Source organism: Cupressus sempervirens, chromosome 2, assembly GCF_028749045.1.
Source record: "Cupressus sempervirens isolate cs-2001-9-10 chromosome 2, ASM2874904v1, whole genome shotgun sequence".
NCBI lineage: Eukaryota > Viridiplantae > Streptophyta > Pinopsida > Cupressales > Cupressaceae > Cupressus > Cupressus sempervirens.
Window position 1 is genome coordinate 123693588 of NC_143119.1, and position 27811 is coordinate 123721398.

General features: G+C 35.7%; 1 protein-coding gene and 1 long non-coding RNA gene across 8 annotated transcripts in view; one reads left to right on the top strand and one right to left on the bottom strand.

Moving 5' to 3' along the window:
- SOS4 (pfkB-like carbohydrate kinase family protein) overlaps nt 1-22458 on the top strand; it is a 106680-nt gene extending 84222 nt beyond the window's left edge. For 6 of the 7 annotated variants that reach the window (XM_089812880.1, XM_089812881.1, XM_089812882.1 and 3 more), the window contains 3 exons: nt 2972-3016; nt 3268-3321; nt 21863-22458. In XM_089812880.1, the coding sequence (XP_089669006.1) occupies nt 2972-3016; nt 3268-3321; nt 21863-21997 (234 nt within the window). In that variant the 3' untranslated portion in view covers nt 21998-22458. Of the gene's footprint in view, nt 1-2171; nt 2198-2971; nt 3017-3267; nt 3322-21862 lie in introns of those variants that run through there. The other variant, XM_089812886.1, reaches the window with a different exon arrangement.
- An 869-nt stretch (nt 22459-23327) lies between these two features.
- Nucleotides 23328-24537, bottom strand: LOC149571331 (uncharacterized). Its single transcript, XR_016359804.1, has 2 exons — nt 24410-24537; nt 23328-23858 (listed from the first exon to the last, which is right to left on the bottom strand). It is a non-coding gene; the product is annotated as an uncharacterized LOC149571331 (long non-coding RNA).
- Nucleotides 24538-27811: the final 3274 nt, after the last annotated feature.

Consider the following 27811-nt stretch of genomic DNA (forward strand, 5'->3'; position numbering starts at 1 on the left):
ATTGACATGTCAATTTACACATGCACATAACAAGTGTCAAGTGACACTATAAAATTCACTTTACATAAACATTCGACATGTCACAAAATACAGAATGAAATAACCTAACACATGCATTCAGATTATAGTTACGGATTAAATCACTTGACAACGAGGTTATTGTTTCTCCGATTTTTACAGTTTTCACATAGGATTGGTTATTGTTTCTCCAATTAATTCCATAGTAAATATCTTGCACACTAAATTCGAATATTTGTAGTTCGATATATATATATACCAAATTTGGATAATCAAATTGATCAAAAACGTTATAACTTTCATTTTAATCACTTTTCCCATTTCTGCACATAGATTGAATATAGCTGATTGCATAACTGAAATGATGACATATTCATAAATCCGAATCACTTACTGAAATAAAACATTCCAATGCATGCATATACGTAAAACATCAGAAATCAACATAATTAAGCATATTAAAGTAATCATCACATGGCATAAATAACACAGATAAATGTCCAATCCATTGATAATGTCCCAAACATATCGAATCGTAATGTGTCAAAATAAGTGTATCAACTGAGCTATGATGGGTTGGGGTGAGGCCTCACATAATAGCTCAGTCCATCGAATAATGTCTCAAACATATTGATTCATAATGTGTCAAAATAAGTGTATAAACTGAGCTATGATGGGTCGGGGTGAGGCGTCACATAATAGCTGTGCAAATTGTTTTGAATAGCATTTCAAGGCTCATTCCACAATCCATCATTATGATGAGGAAAAAACCTCAGCCTTGACCAAGCTTAAGAGCTCTACAAACAATAAGAGAATGAATGAGGACCAAATCAATAGTGTGGATTATTTGGCTCAGCTCTGGTCATTAAACAATTATGATTTTTTAAAAGTTAATAATCATTTTGGTAAAAAGTAACAAGTGCATCCAGAATGCTGGACAGATATTACGTTCAGCACAGATTTGGCATTTTGAGAAAAAACACTTAAATGATAAATATTTTACAAAAAACATAATTTGTTAGCAAAATTGGCCTAGACTCAGCCAGTCTTAGCTAAACAGGCCTTGTCTTGGCCTGTACAACCTAACACTTGTAGGGATTCACTGGGTAACTTGCAAGCCTTCTAAAATAAAATAAAAAGTTAATAATCTGAGGGAAGTTTGACAGAAGCATGATTTATATGGTAATCTAGGAAGTTGTTTCTCCCTGTCTATTGTCTAGATGCTCAGATAATCTGTAAATAATAAAATCTATGATTGAAGTTGATTTTTAATTGCATTATGTCCAGATTGATGCTTAGTACCATAAGTAAATTCCAGTATTTGACTGATGCACCTGCATGTGTTTGGGACACTTCCCTTAAATTTTAAAAAATTGGGGACAGAAGGAATTAGGACATGGCCCTGAAGGGCTCAAGGCAATAAAGAAACAAAAAACAAAATTTCTTCCTTTGGTCATTATAGAGTTGAAATCTCAGCTATATTTTGAAAGTGTTTTCATACACTGCTAAATTATGGATCTTTGTTTCTTGCTATAATTTTCATCTTCACGCAGCTAGTTTTATGCTGTAAATTGTGACAGTGGATTAGAAATAAAATAAATTTGAAATCAGCTTTCTTACTGAACTGCAATTTTCTTTTATTTGAGAATTAGAAATATTTGAGGATTAGAAATTCTAAATGAAGAGTTACTAGCAACAACAAATTTAAATTTTAAACGAGTACATATTAAGATTCAAGAACATGAAGTTGTGTGGGAGTTAAACTTGCTCTTGGAAAAATGAGGATGACTAGCCTATTTAAAAAACCTGGGTTCATCTAATGGATCTGCTTGCTCAAGATGTATATAATGTGCCATTCATCATGTTCATAACATACAAAAATATCTATTTCAATTTAAAATACCTCACATCTTTGTTAATGCTAGAGATTCCTGTAATTTTGCAACATACAAATTTATGTACCTCTGGATTGTATGGAAGAGCTATCTTGAATTAAATTTCTGATGTAGAACAATTGAATTGCTTTTAAAATATTTAGTTTAAAGTTCTCTATGTTTCTATGCCTGGATATGTTTATGTGCTTGCAATAAGTGGGATTGTTTCAGGTTGGTTGTTAGTTGCATTACCTTTAAGTGATTTCATTGTGAATGCAGGGTACTTAAACTTGCTCTTGGAAAAATGAGGATGACTAGCCTATTTAAAAAGCCTGGGTTCATCTAATGGATCTGCTTGCTCAAGATGTATATAATGTGCCATTCATCATGTTCATAACATACAAAAATATCTATTTCAATTTAAAATACCTCACATCTTTGTTAATGCTAGAGATTCCTGTAATTTTGCAACATACAAATTTATGTACCTCTGGATTGTATGGAAGAGCTATCTTGATTTAAATTTCTGATGTAGAACAATTGAATTGCTTTTAAAATATTTAGTTTAAAGTTCTCTATATTTCTATGCCTGGATATGTTTATGTGCTTGCGATAACTGGGATTGTTTCAGGGTGGTTGTTAGTTGCGTTACCCTTAAGTGATTTCATTGTGAATGCAGGGTACTTAAATTTGCTCTTGGAAAAATGAGGATGACTAGCCTATTTAAAAAGCCTGGGTTCATCTAATGGATCTGCTTGCTCAAGATGTATATAATGTGACATTCATCATGTTCATAACATACAAAAATATCTATTTCAATTTAAATTACCTCACATCTTTGTTAATGCTAGAGATTCCTGTAATTTTGCAACATACAAATTTATGTACCTCTGGATTGTATGGAAGAGCTATCTTGAATTAAATTTCTGATGTAGAACAATTGAATTGCCTTTAAAATATTTAGTTTAAAGTTCTCTATGTTTCTATACCTGGATATGTTTATGTGCTTGCGATAACTGGGATTGTTTCAGGGTGGTTGTTAGTTGCATTACCCTTAAGTGATTTCATTGTGAATGCAGGGTACTGGTGATCTAATGACAGCACTTCTACTAGGTTGGAGCAATGTAAGTAGACATATTTGGTTTTATATTTCCTTTGGAGAGCGTACTGATATTTCATACAGAAAAAATGGATAATAGAATACAAAGTTGGGACCTTAACAAGTCTTTACTGCCCCCCTTACATTGGTGAGGAGGGAGATATATCTGACTGGCAATTTCATATTTCCCCTTCTAACTTTAGCGAGCCCACCCATGAGAGGCTGGCATAAGCAGCTGCTGTGTTGAAATGACCTTGTTTATTTGCGCTGCAACAGAAATATCCTCAAGAACTTTGGAAAGCAGCTGAGTTGGCAGTAGCAAGTTTGCAGGTACTGTTTGTTTTTCAGATCTCGCTTTATTTAATGCTGGGGTTCTTTGGTTGGTCTGTATTAATAGCGATTCTCCAAGTTTTGGGGATTGGGAAGATGTGGGGGCACACTTTTGGGGTCAGCTTTTTTTTTCCGCTGGATTTTGGGGATAGTGGGAGGATTGCAATATATAGATATTAAAATTTAAAAATAAACTCAAAATAAAAAAGTAACTTAATCAAATGTGCAATTACACTTAGACCAAGCACTCACATTTTAGATGCGTAAAGCCTTAAAATACCAAGCACATGTCAGATGCTGTAAACACCAATTTCTGACAGTTATTGTTATCCATATATAAAATATTAATTAAATCCCGACATAAAAGACACTATATACAATCAAACAAACAAGTACCTAGACCGAAAAAGAAAAAGAAATAGTACATATGGAAGATTAATATATTCTAAATAAAACTAGATCTCCATTTTTTGGTACCTATTATGACCTTTTCACACATCACCCCATTGCAGATTGGGACCCCTTCTTTTCTCTTCGTAAGCCAAGCTTTTTGCAGCTAGTGTCATTTCTTGACCCTTGAAATACATTGGCAAGCGCAAAGTCTAGAATTGAATGTCATTTCCGTTAGACCCTTTAAAAGGGAAGTTTTCTGGGGGATAGTGGAATTTGGTCAATTACAAAAAGGAAATTGATCTTTGAAAGGGAGTGCAAATGAATTTTTGAGTGTTTTGATGAACTTACTATTTTTGGATATTTTCTTTTTTAGTAAGTTTCATTGTGTCCCTGATTGGCCTAATTTTGAGTGGAAGAAATTATTATTATAAGCAATGTCTGTTTTCAGTAAGTTTGAGGGTTTCTTAGATTAGCCTAATTTTGTGTTAGGACAAATGTAATTTTGTTTAGCAAGCCTTTTTTTGGCAATAGCCCAATAGGTGAGGCACTAATTGAGAGAGAAGTAGAGTATCCAATTCTAAATCTAGTGGAATGAGTTGTTACAACAAATGATCAAACTGTGGCAGAGTATGGAAAAATCCTTCTCCATGCTCCATTGGTGCCCAAGAGGGGGAGTTACTCGAGTGCAAGGAATTGCTTCAAATGGAAAAAACCTTCTCCATGCTTCATTTGCATCCAAGAAGGGGAATTGCTAGAGTGCAAGGAATTTTTTCAAAATGGAAAGTCCTTCACCATGCCCCATCCCAAATAGGGGAATAATTAGAGTATAAGGATTTTTTCCAAGATTCCAATTCTTTATTTGTGACTCAAATGCGTTCAAGAGAATGAGGAAAGATAAAAAAATGGTCAAGTATAAGAAAACTACTCGACTCCTCAAATGTGCCCAAAATGAAAGAACATGAAAACATTGAAAAAATGACGAAGTGTAGAATGAAAATATTGAAAAAATGGCTCAAGTGTTGGAAAAGTTGGAGAGAACAAGGAAAGATAAAAAAATGGCCAAGTATAAGGAAGTTCCTTGACTCCTCAAATGTGCCCAAAGTGAAAGATAATGAAAACGTTGAAACAATGGCTGTGTTGGAATTTTCCTCATTAGTGTCTAATATGTCCTCCTAAGTGCAGAATTGCTATGATAAGGGATTAGGGACTTGAAGGATAATTCTAGAGTTTAATGACATGAGTCCTAGAGTTTAATGACACGAGTCCTAGATTTTAATGTCTAAGGTGATATTTTGATAAAATATGGCATCTTGACAAGTTAGAGGATGGGAGACATCGGCCCAAGAAATATCCAAGATGAAAAAATCCAATCTAAGGAAGTACAAGAACATGAGAAATCTTGATCAAGGCATTCTAATTCCAGACATTCCAACCAAAATTCTAGTTCCAGAGAATCTAGTTCATGGCGAATACATTTGGGATCTCAAGATTTGAAAAATTGCATAAAAAAGCACTTACAGGAAGAATATCATCTTGAATTTCCTCTAGAAATGCAAGACCCTAGTTAGGGAGTTCTATGTGAGAAAGTCTAGAATGACAGAATTGTTGACAAGGGAGTCTAATCCTTTTCAAGAAAGGTGAATTCCAAAGCAAGCAGATGAAAGGAGAAAATGATCAAGGAGGAATAATTTCAAGACAGTTAACCAAAGTTCGAACCTTATTGCTTGTGATAAGCTATTTAGTCTACATGGTACCCAACATGTTGACATGACACCTAATCATCTTCATCGACTAAACAAAGGTCATCAAATCAATGTCTAGATTCACTATATTTAAAGAGAGCAATAAGAACAAGCTATTTTAAGTGATGAGTTATTAAATGCCTATTGGACATGCCATTTTGTCATTGCTTGACCCCACTTTCTTGCTAATGGGTGTATTGTTTTCTCATTCTTGTACTTGGTCCCACTTTTTAGCGCTACATAAGGCAATGTTTGTAAAACCCTATTTAGGATTCCATCTTGTGATCTTTTGCCCTTGATTTCACAACAATCTTGTTTGTTCATTTGTGGAAGGAGATCTCTGAAAGGCCATGCCTTCTCATTTGTCATAGATAGATAGCTTAGTAGAAGTGAAGAGCTCTTGCTCCTTAGAGTAGTAGGATAGGAGGATAAGACGTTGTAAGATTTGGAGAAAAAAAATTTGATTTCATGGAAGACATGATGGATTCATGTTTATTTTAACTTGTTGCATGAAATTCTTCCAATTTCTCAATTGTTAGATGAATTACCTTGATTTCAATGGGGAATGTAATGGTGTTTGATGAGTTTCCATAGCTCATACTTTTTGCATCTTGTGGATTATAAGTTGCTATGAAAAGTTAGCCCTAGCCCTTTTTATGGGTGATTAACTTTGATCATCGAATGTGCATTATTCGTTCTGATGGTGTTCATTATGATATGAAAATTCTTTTCATAACCCTTGGAAGATTGCACCCATTTCTATGGAGTCATTGCTAAGCTTGGAAAAAACATAACTTGGTTTATTTGAAATTCATCCATTAGAGTACTAACCATTGTCCATTAGAGCACTAACCGGTCTCTCTCTTATTTCTTTAAGTACACCGACCAATGGTGCTTGGTACTCTATCTAGAGGAGACCACGAGACTTCGGGACTGCACCTTATAGATTCAGTCTCCTCCGACACAAACCGCTGATCAACTCATCACATCTTTTTGGTGACTTCTTTGGCCCAAGGTACCAAGCACTTGTGCTTTCTCCCCCACTTTTCTGGTCACACTAGGTCTGTGAGACCTCACAGGAGTTATATGTGTTAGTAGTCCACTTCCAATGGATCTTAGAGATAACACAAGAGATCTTCTCACCCTAGGCCTTATCCTTTGGTTTAGGATTTCTTTTTCACAATGGGAATCAACTAGTCAACAGCTGGCTGCTGCACCCATCTCCAGTTTTTCTTTGCTTTGTTTTCCTTGGACACGGTGTGGTGGTTTTACTATTGGTTAGTTTCTTTTGTTATACTTGGCATTCCTGCAAACCCTCTTTGTGGTCTCTTGTTGGACTTAATGATCTTATCGTTTTTTCCCTGAAATTCAGTCTATTTGCTAGTTGTGAGAAGAAGAAAGAAAAAGTGAGAGAGGGGAAGGAAAAGAAGAAGGCATAAGTTTGCAACTAACCGATAAGATGATTTAGGAGCATCCTAGGTTGCTTTGCTATCCTGTTAGTCTTTGTTGTTTTGCCGAGTTCTAGTGTTGGCCAAGTTGCAGCTTTGACCGAGTTCGAGTTCCAGTGTTGGCCGAGTTGAAGCTTTGACCGAGTTCGAGTTTGACTGTTGGTCGAGTTCTAGTGTGTGGTGAGCGCCAATATTCGCTGAGTGTTATATTGGCTGACCCTGTTCGGTGGTTATTTTGCTTGATGCTTGGTCGTGTCTTCATCTTTCTTTGGTCGAGTTTCTTTGTGCGTTGGTTCTTTTGTGAGCCAACTTGTTCATTTATTTAAAGCCGTGCATTTAATGTAAGGATCATAAATTGGGATGTGCAGAATGTTATGTGGTTGGTCTTCTCTAATGTGAAGATCTAGAGTCTTTTGTAAGCAGTTTTGGCAAGTACAAATAAGTTGTCAAGGCTTAGGTTAAGTAGGGTGTCTTGGGGAATAGTTAAAGGGAGTAGCGTATAGAGTCTGAATCGATAGTGAGATCGTGGATCTCGATTTGTAACTTTTAAATCATTTTGTTGGCCGCAACCCAAAAGGCCTCACGACTGGGCATGTTTGTGGATCATTTGATGAGTCAGTAAGATATTGTTGTTTCTCTCTCTCTCTCTCCTTGGTGTTCTCTATGTTTTGCTTCCGTTGTGTTTACTCTACAAGGTGGTTTGATAGTTAGGCATGCCTCAAGCCTTAATTACCCGACCTACCTTGTGTCAAGTGGTATTAGAGCTTAGTTTGTCCTTGTGGAGTTTGGATTGTTTAGAGCCCTAGTTGTTCTTGGTTGTAGGGTGACAAATCTAAGTCTGACCTATAACTTGTAGAGTGTTATGATCTTGCAAGAACCTGTACAAAATGGTTCGTGGTAGAGGAAATGCTGATAATACTATTATGGACATGTTGAGACAAATTGCAGCTAGATTAGATGTTGTGGAGATAGCCCAGAGGAGAGGAGTACGTCTTGATGATGTTAGTGATGATGAAGGAGCACATGGAGCACCAAACGCTAATCCTAAACCTGAGGTGGAATTGCATGAGGAAAGATTATTGCAAGTCTTGTCCAGGGCACATTCAAAGCCTACAGTTGAAGTGACAGGTTATGATGGAAGATTGAACACCAATGCTTTGTTGGATTGGATCTCTGAGATGGAGAAATTCTTTGAATTTGAAGGCACTTTTGATAATCAGAAGGTGAAGATAGTTGTTACTAAGTTGAAAGGTCATGCCTCACTTTGGTGGGAGCATTTGCAAATTAATAGACAAAGGTAGTGCAAAGAAAAGATACGAACCTAACTGAAGATAGTGAATAAATTGAAGAAGTTCCTCTTTGCTGATTATCAATTGAACCTATTGAGGAAGATGCAAAATTTGAGACAAAAGGACATGACTGTGAAGTACATTGAGGAATTCTATAGATTGGACATTAGATTTGGATGTGTTGATGATGAGGTTGAACAATATGGAAGAAGCATACAAATATGCCTTGAAAGTTGAGGAGATATTGACAAAGAAGCATGAACAAAGACAAAGAGGTAGAGGTAGTAGATTTCATAGAGCTAGAGGTAGATTATATGGAGAAGGTAGCATATCTGACAATTCTGTGCAAGATAAGGGCAAAATCGGGTGAAAAAATGAAGACAAAGGCAAGGCCAAGTGGAAGGGTGGTATTTCATACCGAGGTAGTATGGAAGAGGAGGATTTAGTGGTAATTGTTTTAAATGTGTTGAAGAAGGACATAGAGCCTTAAAATGTAAAAATTTTGGAAGGAAGAATGAAGGTAATAATGGCCAAAACATTGTGGTTCATGGAGATCTTGAAGGTTCACCGAGTGTACTTGAGGCTGGAGAAAATTTGATGGTAAGGAGAACTTTGTGTAGTGAATGAGTTGATGAAGAACCTGTCCTAAGGAGAAATATTTTTAAAACTAGCTGTAAGATGACTGGGAAATGTTGCAAAGTGATCATTGACAGTGGCAGTTCAGAAAATTTGGCATCTGAGGAGCTGGATACAAAGTTGCAGTTGCAAAGGTTTAGACACCCTAAACCCTATCATGTTTCATGGATCAAAGATGAGCATAAGCTACTAGTGAGTGGGTAATGTGTTGTGAAATTCAAGATTGGAAATTACTTTGATGAAGTTCTGTGTGATATTATGCTTATGGATTGTTGTCATATTCTGTTGGGTAGACCTTGGCAATATGATAGACATGTTGTACATGTTGGTAGATTGAATCAATATACTCTTTGGGTGAATGGAAGAAAGAAAATATTGTTGCCTTTGATTGAAGTTCTAGATGAGGTAAATTGTACTACTATTAGAGTTTGTATCGTTAATGGGAAGCAATTTGAAAAGACATGAAGAACAAAGTTTTCTTTGCTGTGATTCCTAGAGGACTGAGTTATGATAGTAATGGTCGAGTGCCAAAAGATAGTATTGGTTGAGCGACAAAAGAAAGTATTGACCAAGTGACAACAAAAAGATGACAGTGTAAGCCGAGTGTTAGCAAAAATTGAAAAATTGCTTAATGAGTACAAGGAGATTGTTGCATAAGATATACTTGATGGTTTACCACCAGTGAGAAGTATAAGTCATTGTATGGATTGACACCTATCGAGAATGAAGAACTTAACAGGCAAGTGCAGGAGTTGTTGTAGGAAGGTTTGATTAGAGAAAGCTTGAGTCCATGTGTTGTACCTACTGTATTGGCACCTAAGAAGAATGGACAATAAAGAATGTGTATTGATTCCAAAGCCATTAATAAGATAATAGTGAAATATAGGTTTCCTACGCTGAGAATGGATGACATAATGGATTGTTTGAGTGGAGCGAAATACTTTACCAAGATTGATTTGAAGAGTGGCTATCATCAGATCATACTTAAAAAGGGTGATGAGTGGAAGACTGCTTTCAACACAAAAGATGGTTTGTATGAATGGTTGGTTGTGCCTTTTGGTTTGACTGGATGCCACTTGTAGTAACTTGATCATCTTGAAATACATTTGGAAATGAATCAACTTCATGATATTGTTTAGCACCCTCTCCAAAGCATGTAGTATCTCTGATAGTTTTGTCAACTTGTTCCATATACCTTGATTCATCTGTGATAACTTGTAAATCCTCATTCATCCTATCTACCTAATTGCCTTCTCTTTTAAGGGTATGTGAAATTTCTTGTGAGTCATCCTCAAGAATTCAACTTTGTATCATGGGGGAAAGTTCACTGAGGACCATCCCCTCATACCTATGGTGATTTTCTTCTAGTTCTTCATTATGCTGATCTTTGTCTTCTATGTCTCCTCTTCCTTTGATGAAATTGATTGTGTCCTTGATTTTATTTTCACCACCTTGTGGAGTGATGTGCGAATTTCTTCCTCCTGATATTCATTGTCATTATACTCAAACATGCTTCCTTGATGCAACCGATTTCTCTCTTTAACCTTTAGTTCCAACTTGAGTGATGACTATCACCTTCCTTTGGCATCCAACTTGGGATTTGGAAGAAATCATTACCACCCCTCACAGATATCTCCTCATACCAATCCATTTAGAACAAGATGGACAAGTAAATTTTGAACGTAAAAGGCTATGGACATTGCACCAAGTATTTCCTCCATATTCACTTCTTGGTTTCTTATCAATATCTTCTTTGAACTTAAGGAAGTCTTCTTCTAAATTGAAAATCACCGCAGGCTCATACAACTATGAAAAATAAACCTTTCCTCATAATGCCAAGTCTACCCTCAAAAGGAACACCAAACAATGCATCTCCTCATGCTCTGTGGTACCATGTATCCTACATTGTCTATAATGTCACCATTTTTTGCAGGTTCCTGCAGTTAGCTTGGTCAGTTCACCATCACAATCCTCATGAGCTAATAGTGGGATTTGAGGGTCTCAGTTGTGGGCTTATAGGCTTTTAAACAACCTATGTTGTGTTTTGGCTCCACTTGAGGAACTTACTATTTATAATAAGTCAAACTGCTGGTTTTGATGAGCTTAGTTGAGTTAGAGGAGTTGGGTGATGCTCTTAGTTTTTATTTTGGGCTTTCGGTTTGGGCTCCAAGAATCTTGGAGCATCTATTTATAGTCACCCCGTCAGGTTCATTCATCGTCTTTCATCATCATGATCACTTTGGTGTTGTCAGATTTTGATTCTGATGCTTCTTCAGTTGTTTTCACAAGACAGGTGAATTATTATTATTCATCTAAATACGCAGAGGTTGCTATTTTTGTTGGTATTGTTGGTCAGTCACCTCAGTATCATAGCTCGGTTTGGAATCGGATTGAAAAGTTTTAAAACTTGGGAATGAGAAATAGTGGCCTTGTATGTCAAAAAATTAAGTTATGGTGGAAAAGGTCATTGTTGTAGCCAAAAGCAATTAATAAATTATATTAATAGCACTTTATTATATTTTAATGTTGTGTAGAGAAAGCTTTTTAAGTGGAGTTTTTTTGGGAAACTGGTGCAATTTGGAGATTATAAATATGAGGACATTTGATGAGAAAAGCATCTGATTATTTGATAATATTATTTTGCTTTGTCATCTTTGTGACATTTCTGAAGTTTTGATTTTTTTATGCCCTAGCTGAAGTATAAGGGTTTGGGATCTACAATTGAAGTATTGTAGATTCAATTTTGAGAATTATTTTGAGATTTCTTAGCAAATTGTGTTGTGGTATACAATTTGTCATTTCTCCTACTATATAAACTGTTGGTAAGGAGAAGTTTAATTTTTCTTGCTACTGGAGGTTGGTCTCAAATTTGTGAAGGGATTCGCTAGAATTGTTAAATCAAATTAGTTTGGTTAATTTGGAGTTGGAGTGCCATTTATATCTATTGTTGGGCATTATTTTCTATATATGCACTTTGGGAGCAGCATATTTGCAATTGCATTTATTTGTTGGAGAATTCTTTTGCTGCTGTTAGTCTTCATTTTAAAGGGTTTTCAAGGCATGTCTATATGTAAGTTAATGGACTGTAACTTCCAATTTTTCTAGGTATTGTTGATTTAGATAATAGGGGATATTTTATCAACTGGGTTGTTGATATTTTGTAAAAATATTTAGTTTCTAAATTGATATTAAAATCTGAAATTTTTAGTTGTATATTCCTTACGTAATTTTCAAATATTTGAGTTCAAATTATTATTGCAATATCTTTTGTTTTGCTGCTATATTGTTGTATAAAAAATTGTAAAACATCAAAAACAAAGAAATCAATTCTTCATCACAAATTGTTTGCGAGCCAACAGGGCTCATTATAGTGGTATCAAAGCTTGCTTGCAAAGTGTTTGATAAAATGTCAAACAATTGAATTATAAAAGGATTTGGTGTTTGACGAAGTTATAATTGGTTGGGTTTATTACAGTAGTATTAGAGCGGTTTCCTACCATCCCGTGGTGTAGGAAAGTTTTTTCATTTTCAGATTTGCTGTTGCATTTGGAGTGACTAGCACTCTAGCATTCTCTAGCCATGGACAGACATAGGAGGATTGGTAGTTCTAGAAGTCTGTGGAGTAATGAGGAAGTTAGTACGAAAAATGCTTTGCAGGAGAGTATGGAGAAACTTAAGCTTCATCAACCGAGGTTGGTTGAGAGCTTGTTGAATCCAAAGACAGTTGAGAGAGCCACCGGGTACATGGTTTTCGTCTTTAGAAGGTCAGCGGAAAGGAGGCTTGAGTTTTCCCTGACAGGTGTCCATGATGCAGATGTATTTATATTTAGTATGACACCTGGGAGTCCTATCCAGAGTATTGATGATGGACATATTTCACAGGGATATGTGGTTGTGTCAGTGGTAGCGAAGGATAGCAACACTAAGCTTTAGCAGTTTGAGGCTCCTAGAGCTGTAGCTATAGGTAGTGTAGAGACAGTTGATGTAGTTGTTGCTATTGATACTTCATGCTCTCTCGAGGAGGGGATTATTATTGGAGATTTGTATGTAAGCTGTCATAGTGTTGCTCCAATGCAGGAGGTAGGTGCTTCCTCAGGTGGGACCGAGGCACGTATGGAGTCACCCAGCTATGATGTTGGTGATTTGGGTGTTACAAAAGAGTTAGTAGAAGTGGGTTCATGCTCTAGCGTTATTGATTCATAGCCTGGCATAGAGTCATGTGTGCAGAGTCAGATGATGACAGTTGAGGCTCTCTTATGTGGTGGGGATGCAGATAGTATGGACACCTTTGATGATTTGTTGGATGATGTTATGAGTTGCACCGGGTATGATACCCCTTGTTAGAGATCGGGTGATGACTCTGAGGAGGTTTTGGATGAGTCCCAAGATTGATGTTTACAAGATCTTACTATTGAAGTGGAATCAGAGACATGCGAGGAGATTGATATTACGAGGACTTCCATTTCTTCGAATGAGGTACATAGTAGTTGTATCTCAGATGTAGAGTTGTGTGAGGAGGATATCACACGTAGGAGCGATCTTGTGGTGGGTAGTTCTAATTCAGTTTCCTATCACGGTGCAGTTAGTGAGACAAGAAGCTTGCATAGGAGTCAGGGGTTACATAGGCATCATGTGACTTCTCAGCTGAAGCTGAGTGATAGTGACATTTCTTCAGTGCTTGAGCATTATGATGTTATTCGTCAGATGCTAGCTACATCTGCTAGGGTGCTCCTGTGTCAGATGAGCACGGTGATAGTAGTTTTTCCCTAGCAGAGGTTCATGCACTTTGAGAGGCTGTCCGAATCTTGAAGCATAATTACTCTCAGATAGTTGTTGATAGGGATTACCTTCTCGAGTGGGGTAGCACTTGTTATGAGATATTGTTACGGAAAGAGGTGGCGGCTGAGCTCACTCAGGAGCATGAGGTGACTATGGATTCTCTTTAATATACTTAGTTGGCTCTTCAATAGTCACAGTCACAGTTGGATGAGGTTACTGTGGAGTTAAAGTGGGTTTAGTCGACACCTGCCCTAGACCTTATTCAATTACATATTGTGGTTGGTGGTGAGTTTGCTTCCACAGTTGGGGATGAGGGACGTGATGATGTGAGAGACACATCTGTCCAGGATATGGATGTAGTAGGTATAGATGAGGTAGGAGTATCAACGGATTTGAGCTCTCATGTTGATTTACTTCCTTTTGTTGGAAGCAAATCTATTTCATCTCATGCAGGTGATAGAATTGGACAGTTAACAATGCCACATTTTTAGAGGGATTGCGGGGAGCAAGTTGGTGCTTCCACATATAATTTCTACTATACTGAGTCATTCATGGAGTATTTGCTTGAGAGCTCGGATTTGCAAGAGGATTCATACAGGGTATCTGAGGGTACTCTCATTCGTGGCTCTCATGCTATACAATGATTGGTGGGGAAGATTGTAGAGACCTTGGCTACAATGCTTCCCAATAGGGATTTTGTGATTTAGTTTGCTGAGAGGGTTGCCTAGGATCCTACTCGACCAATAGTTCGAAGTCAGAGATTGGAGCCATCTTCTGATTCCTAGTTTGATGATGATGAGCTTTTAATAAAGATTGAGAGTTTTTATCGGCATTACACTGTGAGGATTTCTCATCACTTTTCTTTTGACCCAGAGGTAGAGGACTTGGTTTCATGTTAGTGCGGGTTGGCTCCAAATTCATACCATCCATTATGGGATGGGTTAGCACCATCTTTGTAGATGGGATTGAAAGCTGCAAGTTAGACCCCTTGCAGTATCTACGCACCCAAGAGAGTTTGGCAGAGGTTGGAGTTGGTGGTGGTGTTTCATCTACCTATGGTTGTTACTATCTCCACAGTGCAGTTAGGCGTGAGTATCTATTTGATGGGGACTCAGGTGTGGACAGAGTTGGTATTTTAGTTGGGTTGAGTTCCAGTGAGTTGTTGCCTTCATCAACACCTAGGGTCAGTTTTTAGATGATTCTGATGTTGATGCTTGTTATTTGGATGTTGGTACTACAAGAATTGCTTGTACACAACAGGGATAGTACATAGTTCTACCATTGAGATCTAGGTGGATTGTGATGTTCATTTTGCTCCAGGATTGCTTGGGGACAAGCACCTTAGGGAGGGAGGACTGTAATGTCCCATTTTTAGTAGGTTCCCGTAGTTAGTTTAGTTAGTTCACCATCGCGACCCTCGTGCGCTAATAGTGGGATTTGAGGGTCTCAGTTGTGGGGTTATAGGCTTTTCAACAACCTATGTTGTGTTTTGGCTTCACTTGAGAGAGTTACTATTTATAGTAAGTCAAACTGTTGGTTTCGATGATCTTAGTTGAGTTAGAGGAGATAGGTGATGTTCTCAGTTTTTATTTCGGGCTTTCAGTTTGGGCTCCAAGAATCTTGGAGGGAGCGTCTATTTATAATAAGTCACCTCATTAGGTTCATTCATTGTCTTTCATCATCATGCTCACTTTGGCATTGTCAGATTTCGATTTTGATGCTTCTTAAGTTGTTTTCACAAGATGGGTGAATTATTATTATTCATCTAAACACGTAGAGGTGGTTATTTTTGTTGGTATTGTTGGTCAGTCACCTCAGTATCATAGCTCATTGGAACTGGATCGAAAAATTTGAAATCTTGGGAACAAGAAATAGTGGCCTTATTTGTCAAAAAATTAAGTTATGGTGGAAAAGGTCATTTTTGGAGCCAAAAGCAATTAATAAATTATATTAATGACACTTTATTATATTTTAATGGTGTGTGGAGAAAGTTTCTTAAGTGGAGTTCTTTTGGGAAACTGGTGCCATTTGGAGATTATAAATATGAGGACATTTGATGAGAAAAGCATCCAATTATTTGATAATCTTATTTTTCTTTGTCGTCTTTGTGACGTTTTTGAAGTTCTAATTTTTTTGTGCCCTTGCTGAAGTATAAGGGTTTGGGATCTACAGCTGAAGTATTTCACATTCAATTATGAGATTTCTTAGCAAATTGTGCTGTGGTATACAATTTATCATTTCTCTTACTTTATTAACTGTTGCTAAGGAGAAGTTTAATTTTTCTTGCTGTTGGAGGTTGGTCTCGAATTTGTGAAGGGATTTGCTGGAATTGTTATATCAAATTATTTGCTAGTTAATTTGGAGTTGGTGGAGTGCAATTTATATCTGTTGTTAGGGATTATTTTCTATATGCACTTTGGGAGCAGCATATTTGTGGTTGCATTTATTTGTTGGAGAATTCTTTTGCTGCTGTTAGTCTTCATTTCAGAGGGTTTTCAAGGCATGTCTACATGTAAGTTCATGGACTGCAACTCCTAATTTTTCTAAGTATTGTTGATTTAAATAATAGGGGATATTTTATCAACTAGGTTGTTGATATTTTGTGAAAATATTTAGTATCTAAACTGATATTAAAATTTAGAATTTTTAGTTGTATATTCCCTATGTAATTTCCAAATATTTGAGTTCAAAATATTATTGCAATATCTTCTGTTTCGCTGCTATATTGTTGTATAAAAAATTGCAAAACATCAAAAACAAGGAAATCAATTCTTCATCACAAATTGTTTGAGAGCCAACATGGCTTATTACATTGGTATCAAAGCTTGCTTGCAAAGTGTTTGACGAAATGTCAAACAACTAAATTATAAAAGAATTTGGTGTTCGACAAAGTTATAACCCGTTGGGTTTATTACATTGTCTTGATGTTGTACGCTGAGATAAATTCCATGGATGCAATTGTTTGTTCAAATCAAACCAAATTGGGAGAATATCAATCTGCCTATCCATTGAGAATCATTTTCTTCTTTTTAAGTTTTTTGATTTTTGGTTTTTTCAAATTTTCACTTTTTTTGGATTTTGCCTTTAAAGAGCTCTCCTGTCTTAGTTATACTTGAAAGCTCACTACTGCTGATAATTCCATGAATACACTTTGTTCAATCCTTCTAGAGCCAGTTTCTATTGATGCATGTTTTATGACCCACCAAACAGTAGAACAAAATACCGAAATATCTTATCCTCTCTTGGACAAAGTCTCGTGTATGTTAAGATTGCTAGAAGATCATACAATGACTCCAAGGTTCCTTCAATGTGAGGTCTTGATTGTGGATAAGGTCAGTGGTTGATGTGATTTGTTGGTGATCACAAGGGGCCTTCCATGTTTTTATTCGAACTCATATCAAGCCATACTAGATGTGGGAGCTATCTAAAGGTTTTGCAATAAAGTACTTTTTGGGCTTTCATGAAATATGCAGAAATGAAATAGGATAGGGTTTAGAAATTCTATTATAATCCTAGGGTAGTGATGACAATAAATGGTACTTTGGTGGACAAATTCCTCGATTTACCAAGCTCCGCTTTGCCAAATTATACTGCAACTATTTGTGAACTTGTACAATCTTCAAGGGTTATGCCAAAGATTTTCATACCACCACATACACCATTGTAAAGAACAATGTATATGAAAGAAGTGAAATATATGCATGGAAGGGGTTCAAGCTAAATTTGCACAGCAATTTAGAATCACTAAAACGTCAAAAGTATGAACCAAAGGAATTCATCATAACACCATCGCATTTTCCATTGCAATTAGAACACTTTAACTAAACTAAACTTAATCTAAATGAGGGAATTTAAGAAAAAAAGCAAGCACCAAGACACATCAAGTATTCACCAAGCTTCAATGAAACTCTATTATCTCAGTAGCTCATAGCAACAATCTCAAAAAAACCTCCCTTTACAAATGAGGAGTGAGGCCTTTATATAGGTCCTCGATTACAATAGATGGCTTGGATGATCACAATAACTGATGGCCCAAATCATGCCACATCAACCCTAATTAGGGTTAGGGCAAAGAAAAGGAATCTATATTAATATAATAATAAGAAATCCACTATCATAGTGGGTAATAGATTCCCACAATGCATGCTTGACTAGAAAGAGAGTGGAGTACAATAAATATCCACTATGCATGTCCATTACTCGATAAATGCTTAGTCTTGTATAAATTATTTTTGATTCCATTCTCTAAATGCATAGAAGTTTGATTTGGAGACCTTAATTCTTCATCAAAGATAATTGGATGCCATGAAATGATGATGGAGGCCATGTAAGCTTGAGTCCTTTCCAATTGCATCATTTTATAACTAAGATCCAACGTTGATTGACTTATCTGAAAATTTTTCCTCGACCATTCTCATTTTCCATGTACTTGCTTGGAAATTTTTCTCCCTGAAATGGATTGGAATCCCTTGCTGATGATTATGTCACTTTAGAATTTCTTCATATTGAACTTCCATCTCCATGCTCTTGTATTCTTGAATTTGAACTTTGATTATTGAACTTTGAATGTCTGGGACCGGATCACTCAGTTTTTGGATGTCTTTGATGTTGGAACTAGAATTCGGGACTTGAGGATCTTTCTTGAATTTTTAGAACTGGAGCTTTCTCCTCTTGCAAAATAGAAATAAGCAATATAAGAATCATGCAAAAATATTCAAAATGAAACATATGGACCGATTACATATTCTCTGTCTCTCTAGAAAGTATTAAGCCAAATTTTATTTACTCCTTGCAATTTACCTTTCTTTTGTTCTGTAATATGTATGCACCATGTTGAGTGACGTGGGAAGACATATCACTAGCTGCTGTATACCATGGATGGTTTATTAAATCTGCCTATTTATATTCATCATGATGCCTGGCTTCATATATTTTTGCTGCTCTTATATATGTAGATCTTATACTACATTATTCTTTACTATCAGAATATGTGTATGCATAAATTGTTTCTATCTCCATTTGATATTTTCATTATAATAACTTCATATTTTCCATCAACGACTATTATTTTTGTTTCTTTGACATCAATGGTTATGTTTCATCAATCTCCTGAATGTCTTTGACATCAATGACAATATTCCATCAAAGAGGAGTGCTACAGGAGAAGTGTTTTCTGATGTCATGAAGTCTCTGCATGAGGAAGTGAAATTGAGGTTGGAACAAAGTAATCAGAAGTATAAGGAGAATGCAGACGAGTCTAGAAGACATCATGTTTTTGAAGTTGGAGATGAGGTCATGGTTCATTTGAAAAGAGGTAAATTTCCTGTTGGTACATACAGTAAGTTGAAGATGAAAAAGTTTGGTCCTTGCAAAATCTTGAGGAAGTTTGATAGTGGTAATGCTTATGAAATTGAGTTACCTAATGACATGGATATATCTTCTATATTCAATGTTGCTGATTTATATGAGTATCATGAGGCAGATGATGAAGCTGTTATACCAAGTGATCATCCTAAGAAGCAAATTGAAGAGATTGAACAAATATTGGACCAGAGAGTTAGCAAGAGTAGAAGAGGCAAAGATTACCATGAGTATTTGGTAAAGTGGAAGAACAAACCAGTTGAAGATGCTACATGGATTTCTCAATTTGAGTTGGATTAAGCTCGGATTGTGACACTTTCATGATTAAGGAGAATCATTTCTTTTCAACCCTGGTTGTCTGATGTAGGAGTATCCTAGGTTTCTTTGCTATCCTACTCGTCTTTGTTGTTTTGCCGAGTTCCAGTGTTGGCTGAGTTGCAGCTTTGACTGAGTTTGAGTGTTGGGTGAGTTCTAGTGTGTGCCGAGCGCTAGTATTCGTTGAGTGCTATATTGGCCGAACCTGTTTGGTGGTTATTTTGCTAGATGCTGAATTGAGTCTTCGTCTTTCTTTGGCTGAGTTTTTCTGTGCGTTGGTTCTTTTGTGAGCCGACTTGTTCATTTATTTTAAGTCGTACATTTAATGCAAGGATCATGCATTGGGATGTGTGCAAACCGTTATGTGGTCAACGTTCTCTAATGTGAAGATCTAGAATCGTTTGTAAGCTATTGTGGCAAGTATAAATAAAGTATCAAGGCTTAGGTTAGGTAGGATGTCTTCGGGGATAGTTGAAGGGAGTAGTGTATAGAGTCTGAATTGACAATGAGATCGTGAATCTCAATTTGTAACTTGTAAATCATTTTGTTGGCCGCAACCCAGAAGACCTCACAGCTGAGCATGTTTGTGGATCATTTGATGAATTGATAAGATATTGTTGTTTCTCTCTCTCCTTGGTGTTGTTCTCTATATTTTGCTTCTGTTGTGTTTACAAGGTGGTTTGATAGTTAGGCGTGTCTCTGACCCTAATTACCTGACCTACCTCGTGTCAGAAGAAGACCATCAAGGAGTTTACAAATCACATTAGGGAGGCCATAGGTTTGTTGACCAGGCAGACATAGAGTTTGATGCTGTGTTTATGATAGAGGAGAATTGAGCATGATCAGGCACCTGCGCAATTGATGTTGATTAGAGTGCCACCTCATAGGTAGATACTATGGCTTGTCGATCATCCAGGACCTACCTCAAACACCTTTGTAGGAGGCTGCCAGAATACTTTGAGGTGAGGCTAACCTAGAGCTTGAGCCATAGACTTGTTTTTGTTTACACATATGTTTGGCAACATTTGATGTCATGGATTTTATATACTTTTTACAATATTTATAATTATGCTTATCTATGTTTTCTATTTCTTTCAGCTACAATTTACCTTTGTACTTACGTGATGGATGTATGTGATCAAATTAGCTTCTAGTTGATGATGTTATAGTATCTTTAAGCTTTATTCAATAATGGCTGCATGAAACAAGTTTTTAATTGTTAAAAATCTTTAACATTTCAAGGGTACATTCATTTTGCTAAGTTGTTGCCAAGTCATAGCTGAGTCATGAGTCGAGTCAGCCTTTCCAAGTCCAAGTCTGGGAACTATGGTTCGTACATGACCATGGTGGCAAGCTATTTCATATTACAAGCCAAACTGAATATATGTCTCAGGCATCCCAGCAAATTTGTATTTCCATGCTCAAATTTAATTTTCATTTCAATACCAAACTAACTTAAGCAGGTTTCAGTAACTCCGAATTTTCTACTGGAAATTCCTATGCCCAGGCAGATTTAAATGTCTTATTTTATTTAAAAATAAGACACAATGCCTTTCTATTAATAGACAGTAATTTTTAATGGTAGCAACAATGAATGACTTAAGTGCTAAACTTTGATCTCTTCCAGATTTGAATGCCTTTTTCAGGCAGATAAGCATCCTCCAGGCAAATTAAAACAGATAGCAATACTCCTTAAAAAAATGAAATTTAAAGTAGATACACACTCTTCCTCACAGCTCAACCCTTCCTTGCAAATGCACTGTTCATCTCTATTGCTTGAAAGCCACTACCGAGAAATTTGGATACACACTATGTTGGAAATGATATAAATTGAGCATACATTAAATGTATCCTTTGGGGGGATTGTTGATCACATTGATTTTGATGCTTTTACTAGTCATTCCGGTGAACTAACTTATCAACCACCTATATGGGAATTAACTATCTTTTAAATAACTGACATATGGACATTAATCTACTTGAAATACTAACACATCTAGTAACAATATTAAACACAAGGGTGTTGATGCATGCTGTATGTAGAAATTCATAGTTTAAACACACAGAAAACAAAAAACTACCTGGATCACATGACCCTTCAAACTGTTGAAATTAACATAGAGTGAAACTACATTGCAAATAATACTAAAACACTCTCAAACTATATTATGCAGGATTAAAAAACAAATACTTACAGAAGGGCATGCTATAATGATAAATGAAATACATGCCTCATAGAAAGTTCTATTAAAACCAAAAAGTAAAACTGTGTTGGATCACGAACCTCACATAGTTTAACTGTTGGATTAAGGGTTAGGTTTTTCTTTAGATGAATTGAATGCTCATATATGTCATTGTAAGATAATACCATTTTTAAGCTTCAAGAAAATGGAACCCATAGAAAATGTTCTAATTCATAGCCTATATGTATAGTTTGTATTTTACATTATATTTATCTAGGTTTACAGTAATTTAATAAGTATGCGTCTTTCCCTTCCTTAAGAATGTGTGATGATTGAGAAAGTGGCATGTTTGTGCATCAGCTTAAGAATTACCAAAATCCATGTTGTTTTTGCAGGCAGTCCTACGTGGAACAATTGCTGATTACAATGCTGCAGCCATCAAACCTCCAAAGCAGTTAGAAATACGGTTGATCCAAAGCCAGGATGACATCAAATCACCACAAATAACATATTTTGCTGAAAAATACTGATATTGCTTCATATCATGAATACAGATTACATAATTGCAAGTTGCAAATTGTCCTCAAGCCACTAGTAGGATGTATCACGCAAATTACTCGAGCAAAACCAATATGAAACTTGAGAAGAAGAATTCCATCAGTAGATTTTTGGAGTATTATTTAATTCCTGGAGCTGCTTTTAATAAATTTTAGCTCCAGATTTATACTAGTCATTTTGATACTTCTGGTTAACATTTACAGCATGCATTCCTATTGTGAAATGATATGCTTGGGTACAAAAACTTCATCTTTCATAATTTTTATTAGCATTTAAAACAAGGGGCGCTTGTGCCATAGTTCCTGCCCTTGGTGTTTGTTGGCAAAATTGTATAGTGGCAGTGAAGAAAGGCAAATGCTACGCATAGAACTGTGACTTATAAATTTGGATAAGCATGCACAAGTTATATAATAATAATTCTTAATTATTTTAACTATTAGCTATTTAGTTGAAAAATATTAAATAAATTAAATAAATAGTTAGTTAAAGTTAAACTTCAGTAAAAATGCTCGGAATCCTAGAACTGGCCTTATGTTACAATAGTAGTCGCTGACAAATATCTAATTCATACATTTACTTCCGCTAAATTTGAAGAATTGGGAAGATTGGTTACAGCTCCTAACTTAGTCACACCTTAGGTGGATTAAATATTGATGAAAACTTTGATTGATTGTAGCTCACTTTTAAGACTCCGCACATAGAAATATAAATGTGTCTTGAACATTACTAATGTTAATGTTTTATATTTATTCCCAATAAGCACATTCAACTCAAAATAATAAAAGGGTCGCATCTGTTTCAATTTTTCCAATACCCATTGTGTTGTTACGAACATTAGATATCTTCAACGAAAAGAAAAATTAGTATCTTATTTCATTATTCTGTCACTTTTGTCTCATATCTTAATGCCTTTTTGCCCAAAAAGTCTGTGAAAGGAAAAAAAAAAGTTCTTTTCATGATATCACATTTAGCTTCTGTATCTTGCACTTTTGCACCATTTATCAGTAGCACAAGGGTATTAATATTTATCTATACTAATTGTTTTTCATAGCACACATAATTTCATGTACTCAATCTTGAAAGAGAAACAAACAGTATACAAGTAAAACATTCATAACTAAAATGTTCAAGTTGCCAAGTAAAAAGAGATTGTACTAACGTATAGAATGGCCATGTCTTATTTCATATTTACTTTTGAAATGAAAAATTAAATGGGTTAGTCAGCTTATGTAGCCATACTAAAAATGCCGACGATAGATCATCATATTAATCATTCAACACAACTTAACATGCCCCATCACATGAAGAATAACAATTAAAATAATATCTTTATTACATCAAATGCCATTTCAGATTGCCTGGCGTGTAAGCACAATCTGGAAGGGTCACCGGGTAACCTTATTGTTATATTAAAAGTTCTTAACATGGCTTGTTAAGGGCACCACCGCAAAGCCAATTCAAAGCACACCTGGCCCTTTCTTGCAATAAATCCATAGACAGAATTCTTTAGATAATGCAGCAGAAATGGATCCATTTCCATCGAAGAGCACAAATAGGAAAAATGAAAAAGAAAAGGGAGAAAAACAAAAGTCCACTTACTTCCAGAATTATTTTCCGTCCTGATTCGCTCAGGGGGTTACTAGTGCTATTCATTTCAAAAGAGGCAAATTCAAGATTCACATCAATCACCACTGAATTCCCGTCAATAAACAGAGAGTCTTTATACATGACATCGGATTCAAGCTGTGAGATCTCGGCCTGAATGTCCTTTGCTTGTTTCTGCAAGTCCTGCACATAGCTGATTGCGTCCCCTACTATTGATGCCTTATTCATCTAAGCACAAAAATAACAAACATTGAATTAGATCTGTCGATTTGAAAAGACTTCATGAAAATCATGAAATGCAACAAAATAAATCTGTAAAACCAAAAAAATTGTATTCTGACTTTTAAAATTTAAAATATTTTTTCGTGAAAATGAGTACATAAAAATAAATCTGAAAAGCTTTCAAGCAAGTTTACAGGTGTAGCAGGTACTCATGGCCTGTCCTCTATGATTTTGGGAAGATGTCTGATAAAGTTTAAATATTTATTGCTTTCAATAAGTTTGTATTTGACAAAATATTGACATCGAAAAAGTTCAGTTCAATTCGTTAAGTGTAATCAGTCAGCTAAATCATCTATCAAGATACAAAAGCACTGAATGCATCATAGAAAGAGTGATGTTGAGATTCAATTTCGAGTTGACCAAATACTCGTGCTCTCATCAGACAAAAGATTGAACAAAATGAGTCTCAATCTATAGAACTAAACATAATTGTCCTAGAACTTTAAAAAATCCAAAATTTAGTACATTGTGAAAACCTATGGCCTGTAATGAAATACCTTGGTGATTTTAGGAACAAGAGATTGCAAAGTGTAAAGCCACTCGTTGAAACGATCACGTCACCTTCTCTCGGAGATCAAAGTCCTGCACTCAGAAGAAGGAATAGACTGATTCAATTTGGCTAAACTCAAAACAATCAATAAAGCCAGATGTACTTCAGGTATTTATGACAGCTAATGTTGGCATTAACAAAGATAAAAAATATCTGTCTAGAAAAAGTTTAACAATGAAAATTAGACAAAATGGTGACTTACAAGGAGCGGAGGTTGGAGAGTTGGACAAGTGAGGTGCGTATTTTTCCGTTGAACTTGTTAGAAAGATCAAGTGAGGTAGAAGTTTTATATCCTTTGGTAACAACAAGGAATTTACCCAGTTGCCAGCAAGGTACAGCCAAGAGCAGATGTTGTATTCGGGACAAAGAGCAGATTCATAAGCATATTCAAAACATTAATGTTGACAGAATTGTGCAATGCACTTATTTTTGGATGAAGAGATATAATTGAAACAATGTAACCTCAGTCCAAACCAAAAAAATATTTATAGTTAAATGTGGTATTAACATTGGTGGGTGTGACATGATTTAACTATTTTATAGCTATGGCTGTAAGTAGAGACAGTGAATTGGAAAACTGATAACTAATTAAAAGGTGCAGGAGAATATTCAAGCACTTAGATTGTATATCTATTGAAAAGAGCATTAACAATATATGTAGCAATGAAGATGAAAAATTTAACATGGAGATGTCCAAATTTGCATATAGATAGTACGTTTGTTCAAAAGAGTATTAACAATACTTATAATATATACGGTCATGAAGATTAGTAAGTTAGCATAGAGCAATTGTCGTCTTCAGATTTCTTTCACTGTGATGACCTGCAGAGAAAGATGGTTCAAGCAAGAGCATTAATAGCATATTAAAAGATGAAATGAAATTCTGTGAGGTAAAAGAGTACTAGTTTATATACCTTGGAGAAGATTGCAGTAGTTAATTGTCAAGTGGTATGAGTCATGTTATCATGGTGTTTTGATTGATAGTGAACTTGTCTCTGATTGTGAAATCTTGTAGCATAAAAATGACTGCTGATTTGTCATTGATGTAGTCTTCATAAGTCATGTTCTTAAAAGATGGCCAAATTTGTTTAGCGATATTCTTTTGTAGAAAACACTAGATGGTTTGATTGTTGTCTTTTGTTATCATTGCTTTGATATGCAGTGAGTATATGTAGTTGACTTGTTCGTTGCATTTGGTACATTGAGCTTTGTCTCCATCCAAATTGCCATAGCTGTCAAATCTGTAATTGCATTTGGGGCAAAATGCACATAATGGGTTTGAATATGCATTTGTGGAACTTAAAAATCCAACATGTATGAAATAGAAGAATGTTAGTGGGATACGAGAATGAAGCTAAGAAAATAAAGAATGAGTGATATTACTTAAAATTACCTTGATTGTTGTGTGTAACAAGTCATGGAGTCTTTGTAGTGTCTTTTTGTCATTGAGTCTACAAATGTATGTTGAGAGACTTGTGCGAACATGTTTGTGGTCTTGCTTTTTGGTAATGTTTCTGAAGAGCAAGATTGGAGGGTCATTTTTTTGTAGCTGTTCTTCCATTTGGGAATAAAGGTGGGCAAATTTGGCGTGCATGTAGAGTTGTTTATCATAGTATATTGTAGGATTAATGAGTAAGATTTGAAGATAGAATGGTAAATGAGGATTATAGAAGTATTAGGAGTATACCGGTGCTCTATCCATATCAGTATGGTCATCCTTGATCTCAAGTATGTGTTGATTCTCTTTTTTGTTTGCTGATACAACTATTGCAGCTATTGATCCATTTGGGTATTCACTTGTACTCATTAGTAGATGTTTTATTGTTGTGCTTGGAATGAACTTGTATTCAATTGTGAGTGGCTTGATTGTTTCCACTGTGCTGGATTTTGTCAATAGTAAAATGCAATTGGCATCTCCACGATCATAGTCACCTTTTGCTGATACTTTGAAGTCCGTTATTGCTATTCCACTACCTGGAATGATTTTATTTTCAAAGTTGTGCAATAGATTTGTACCAACAATAAGTGTTATGGACATCTCTCCTTTAGAATTTGTTAAGTCAGCATGCAAGACTTCACGTGAGCTTGTTCCTTTGTCAAGCACCACTTTGTAGACAACCAAGACATTGCTAGAAAAAAATGTGCCTGCCTTTCTGCCATTCAAATCTTCTATAGTTAAGGGGGTTTTAGTATTGAGCTTTTGCCTGTTATAAGTAGCAAAAATATTTTTACAGGTCAGTAATGTCTATGATTTACTGAATTATAAGAACAAATTAAGGCATTACCTTTTAGGCTGTTTTGGTTGTTTTGTATCTATGAGGTCCTCTACTTCAGCTCTGTTAAACATGGTAAGAAATCATAGTCAGCTATTTCATATATACATGGTCATGTAAAGAAGGAGAGCCAATTTTGTTGTTACCTTTGAGGCTGGTTTTGCTCTTCTTGATTTGCCCAATCTGCTGCATCTGTTGTGTTCATTGTGACTATTGCAAACAGAAATATGAGTGAATGTATCTACAATAAGAGTAGAAGGTAATTTGGAATCATTATGGACATTGCTAGAATGAAATATCATGTTATACAATGAATACTAAGTGTAGTTGCAAGGTGGTTTGTCCAATATGCTTCAGATTTAGATACAAAACATATAGATGATGTTGAATTTGTCCAAACATGGTCAATTAGTGGTCTGTTGATAGCATGACTTTTGTTTAGGACGAAATTTGTGTTGTATTGTTGCATGTGTTTCATGAGTCTGTTAGACATAATGTTCTCTTTACACATGTCCAAGTTGAAGTCACCCATAATTAAAAATATTTTATGTGCGAGTGGATGTCTAACTATGTTTGACATTATGGCCATTATTTCTAAAATGGGGGCATTTGGTCGTATGTAGATATTAGAAATATCAAGTTCAGTGTTGTGATGAACTATCAATGTCATAGCTTCTATATTTTCTGAAGTGTGGTCTCTTGTATTGTAGACTGGTAGATTGTTCGATGTAAATGTTGTTATGCCATGTATATGATACAATGTGTGTGTATTATATTGGTCAAGCACATTTGTATGTGATGGAGGTAGGTGCACCTCTTGAAAGCACAAGATATGACATGACATAAGGTCATAGTTATTCTTAATATCATCTGAATGGGTTTTGAAGCCTCAAGTATTCAATGTGCACAGTAATATGTGTAATGTTTGCAGTGAGCAAGTTTTGACATTGTCAAATTCCCATTGTGAATATGCGTGAAGGTGAGACATCTCGTGGTGGATGTTTTGTTTGACTTAGAAATATTTTGGTTGCAAAGGTTTTAATAGAAATAATGATTCAATTGTCCTTGTTTGTGAG